Source organism: Biomphalaria glabrata, chromosome 4 (assembly GCF_947242115.1).
Source record: "Biomphalaria glabrata chromosome 4, xgBioGlab47.1, whole genome shotgun sequence".
Lineage (NCBI taxonomy): Eukaryota > Metazoa > Mollusca > Gastropoda > Planorbidae > Biomphalaria > Biomphalaria glabrata.
The window spans coordinates 5,806,568-5,811,239 of record NC_074714.1 but is presented as its reverse complement, the minus strand read 5'-3'; the positions used below and the strand labels follow the sequence as shown (position 1 = coordinate 5,811,239).

The 4,672-nt window shown below is 37.0% G+C and overlaps 1 protein-coding gene across 1 annotated transcript; it reads left to right on the top strand.

Annotated features, from left to right (window-relative positions):
* Positions 1 to 1,818: 1,818 nt before the first annotated feature.
* LOC106050783 (uncharacterized) lies at positions 1,819 to 4,215 on the top strand. Its single transcript, XM_056028068.1, has 3 exons — positions 1,819 to 1,973; positions 2,082 to 2,159; positions 3,203 to 4,215. Exons 2-3 carry the CDS (start codon positions 2,090 to 2,092, stop codon positions 4,174 to 4,176), a joined length of 1,044 nt encoding a protein of 347 aa, XP_055884043.1. The 5' UTR covers positions 1,819 to 1,973; positions 2,082 to 2,089; the 3' UTR covers positions 4,177 to 4,215.
* The last annotated feature ends 457 nt before the right edge of the window (positions 4,216 to 4,672 follow it).

Here is a 4,672-nt window from a genome sequence, read left to right as displayed (position 1 = left end):
TTGTTGGTGTTGTTGTTGTGGGTGTTGTTGTTGTTGGTGGTGGTGGTGTTGTTGGTGGTGTTGTTGTTGTTGGTGTTGGTGTTGTTGTTGCTGGTGGTGTTGGTGTTGTTGGTGTTGTAGTTGTTGTTGTTGTTGTTGTTGGTATTGTTGTTGTGGGTGTTGTTGTGGGTGTTGTTGTTTGTGTTGTTGTTGTTGGTGTTGGTGTTGTTGTGTATTGCATCGCTAATAACTTTACATTTTGATAGAATCACGACGTATTTTCCATTACGGACCAAAAACTTTAAATCTTAAAGTAGTGTATACATCATCATCTCATTTGGTCATAATTTGTTTACTGTGTCACTGTTGATAGTGGGGCACCCGCAGATATTCTTATCAGTGTATGCGTGAGGTGTTCTTTTCCTGTTTAATAGTTGTGATTTTATGTACATGAAGTAGTTTGTGTATTGGGCGTGTTTTGTTGTTAAGAATATTGTGTGTGTTTGGGTCACGCTTAGTTCCCATATTGTATTAAATGTTATATTTGGAATCGAATTATAGGAAATGCTTGCTCTTTTTTACACAACACAAATTAAAGTTTATAAATCCGAAAAAGCAATTTAATTTAATGTGGTCAAATAAGGGTTTGCATTGTCAATGGACCTCGTTCACCAATCGTAAACAAACAACATTTAGCCACGTGATTGTCTATCTCTTCTATATAATTTACGCAATCAATAAAGGCTGTCACACAATACGTTTTTTTCATTGTTTTATCAATATTATCACGTAGCTAAATGTTGTTTGTTTACGATTGGTGAATGAGGTCTATTAGGAGAGTAAAAGTTTAATTAAGCTGCCTGTCTTCACCCTTCGAGAGCGGCAGAATTTGATTTTCCTACTTCTAAAATTAGACGGTCTATTGATGGCTACACGATCCTTCTTAGACTCGGTCAGCCTGTAATTCTACGAGTACAGTTTCTCATGTATCGTTTCCTTTGCTGACATCAGGGTGACATCAGAGTGACATCAGAGTGACATCAGAGTGACATCAGAGTGACATCAGGGTGACATCAGGCTGTCATCACTTTGACATCAATGTGACATCAGAGTGACATCAGAGTGAAATCAGTGTGATATTAGAGTGGCATCAGAGTGACATCAGGGTGACGTAGAGTGACATCAGGGTGACGCAGAGTGACATCAGAGTGACACCAGAGTGACATCAGAGTGACGCCAGGGTGACACGAGGATGACTATGGCTTCTTTTATTTCCCCTAACATTCTTCCGAGATCAGCCTTCATCTCGCGTCGTGGTCAAACCCATTTTCATTCCAAGCATCTCCCAGAACAAGAAGTTCATGTCATGACGCTATGGTGTCCCGCCTTTTTTAACTCCTGGCGGGTTTCGTTAATCAAAAGCTCATGTCCGCGTATAGAAATAGACATGTTGGATGTTGGTAAGTAGATTTGGCATTGTCCCGCTTCGATACCAGTTGTTACGACTTAGGAAGAGCACACCGAATCCTGGTCGCTATCTATGAAGCCGATAATGTAAAGTTGATGTTCTTGTGGTACAAGGTTAATGAGGGTGTCATGTGGCCAGCATAACAACCAACCGCCTTTATTTATCCCCCCAACTGTTATCACACTAAAGGCACACTAAAGAAGTAAGCCTTCATTATGTTAATGAGATGGAGGCGTGGCGGGATAACAGAGGAAGATATTGAAAGCGACAAGATCACGTGACTTATTAATAACCAACAACACACTGTAGTGTCAAATTCATTATCCACAGTTTGCTAATCGTAAAAACAGTACAAATTATGAGGCAACATTATTGGATGCAAACAGCTGGGCAGCGTAATTAATACTAAAACCATTTTCAGGATCTCTCTACATATAAACTGCATACAGCCTATCCACATGGGTAGCTATAAATAACGGACTCGGCTAATATTGTTAAATTGGATATATAAAAATTCTTTTAAATGGTAAGATAGCTTAAGCTAATTTAAAGACATAACTACAATATTTTTAAAACATAATAATCGTCGGTTTAAAAAGTAATTATTATAATCTTTTTTTTTTTGGGCGTAAAGAAAAGAAAATGATACAAGTGAAGTACTTCGATCTGTTGTATGTATTGTTGCTCAGATTACTGCTTATGCCACATCAAAGTAAGTCAATTAAATAGTCTCATTATATTAGTGTTTCTCTACCTTCTACTCCCCCATCGAGCACAAATTTCATTCGAGCGCTAGACACTATTTATCTAATGACGACCTCATTTCATTTTTCCTTTAAGGTTTCCATGCCAAATTATAGCACACAGCATTATTAACATGCTGGTTATTTTATCCTGGTGCTTGTGCTCAACGTCCATCCATCCATCCATCCCAGAGGCGACAACGCCCCTGCTTCAACACATCCCTCCAATCAGATCTCTCCTGGGCCTTTCGTCTCCACGCCCTAACCTCAAGCTGTTGCCTCCATATCATCAATCCATCGCATTCAGGGTCTGCCCAGCCGCTCTTCCTTTTTTTGAATGCCTGAACTCTTAATGCGTTCAGTATTGATCTTTTGTGACCTTATGTAAGAACGGAAACAAGATTTTAAACATATAACCGAGTTCCAACTTTAAGTACTATATTTCCCCGTTAAAACAAAAACATTGCGGCAATAAATGAATATGAGACCACTCTCAAACTAAACAATTTCATTTCAATGACATAATCAATAGTTTCTTTCTATTATTCCTTTCGTGTCGGTGTTATTGTGTGTCAGGGAAATGAAAGTATGTCTAGTTTTTCGTTTGCGAATGTTCTTCGTATTTGCCTTTATATTGTTGTTGTTGGTGACAGTATTTATCATTTCAATTCACTTTTCAAAAGATAAGGAGGATTGAGCGAAATGAATATAAAATATAAAAATTATTTCTTCTTTTTGTAAGACTAACACTGGTAAATGGCTGCTTCAAACTAGTATCTTTCACACATAGTATCTTCCCTCTTGTGCTATTTTGTTGGTGGCATTTAGCCTGATATCTACAATCTACACTACATGTTAAAATGTATAAAATACTTGTCTATGACAAAATTTAACGTAGCATATAATGAAATGAACGCTTAAAAACTTGAAAAAATAAATGTAACTAGAAAGCAATATATTTATACAAATTTCTTTCAAAATTTATAATACAATGATTTTCTTTTTCAACAAGCTACAAGTTTGAGCTTGAGTGTGGTGCCAACTCGCATACTTCCGGGGATCACCAAACAACTGATTTTCAACTGTACTATGAGTGTTGAAGAGACTCAGAAAATGATTTCACTTAACTCTATCATCCTGTCTCGTTCTAATGGCTCTGACCAGTCAGACATTGAAGTCTTAGCAGTCATCGATAGCTTTACAGGGCGTGTCCAAGTATACAACACAGATGGGTTAGGCAGTGGCGTGATCGCTAATCAAGGTGTGTCCTATCTGTGTCTCCAATTGCCGTTCCCTCTACCGGACAAGGCAGGCGATTACCAATGTGATGCTAATGGAATGAATCTATCTTGGCGAGGTCAGACAATTTCAGCATCCGCAAAAATTACTTCTAGTGAATATTCTTTACACTCAATGTATCAACAACTCAGAGAAAGTAAAATAGAAAACATTGCAAAAAGTCTCAAAATCAGCGAACTTAGCTCACAAGTTGAAAAGCTTCAGGAAAATGTCACAAACTCTACAGAGTTCATTAAAGAATTACAAGAAAAAGATAAAGCTGCTTTGAAAACTTTGTTCTATGAATCTGCCCCGTACAATGGTCGAAGATACTATTTGACCAAACCTTTGGCACTTGTTACGATAACAGAAGCCCAGGTCACGTGTGCTAAGTATGGCGGTTACCTGGCTGAGATTGATGACGATGGGGAATTTTTTTTTGTTAGAAATTTTATCATTAAGCATCCATTTTACCAAGGAGTTTTTATTTCTGGCACTGATGCTGATCAAGAGGGTCACTGGATTAATCCAAGAAACAACTCAACCTTGAAAGACATCAAATGGTTTCGTGGAGAGCCAGGTGGAGGTACAGTAGAAAATTGTATTGTATGTTGGAGAGAATATAACTGGTACATCGGAGATCACAGATGTGTTCTATTTAGCGATGCTCAATACATTGCCTATCTGTGCGAAATTGTTGACATATGAATTGCTTAACAATAAAAAAAATACTGATTTTTCAAACTATTTTATGAGTGTTAGTGTCTAAAAACAATATGTTTATATTTGATCAAAATCCTATACTCTTATGGGAGCACTTTTTGTATGTATGTATATATATATATATATATATATAAATTTTAATTTCGAAAACGGCTCTAACAATTTTTTTTTCAAATTTCAAGGTATATGTAAATAAATGAGAAAATAATTCTCAACCCGAGGTCGACCATTATATCGGTTTGAAAATGCCTCATTATCGAAAAATTATATGTAGCTAGAATGTATTATGAATGACAAATTTCCGTGACGTCAAAAGGAAAAAAAAAACGTCACCGCTTACGTCACTAGGCTTATTGCAGTCCACTAAAACATTTCTTTGCCAACAAATGAATCAATAGACCAAATCAAGCATTTGCGCACCATCGTATTGTATGTGTCGGCTGTATTAGCCTTGTCAACAAAGTAAAAGTCACCTATACTG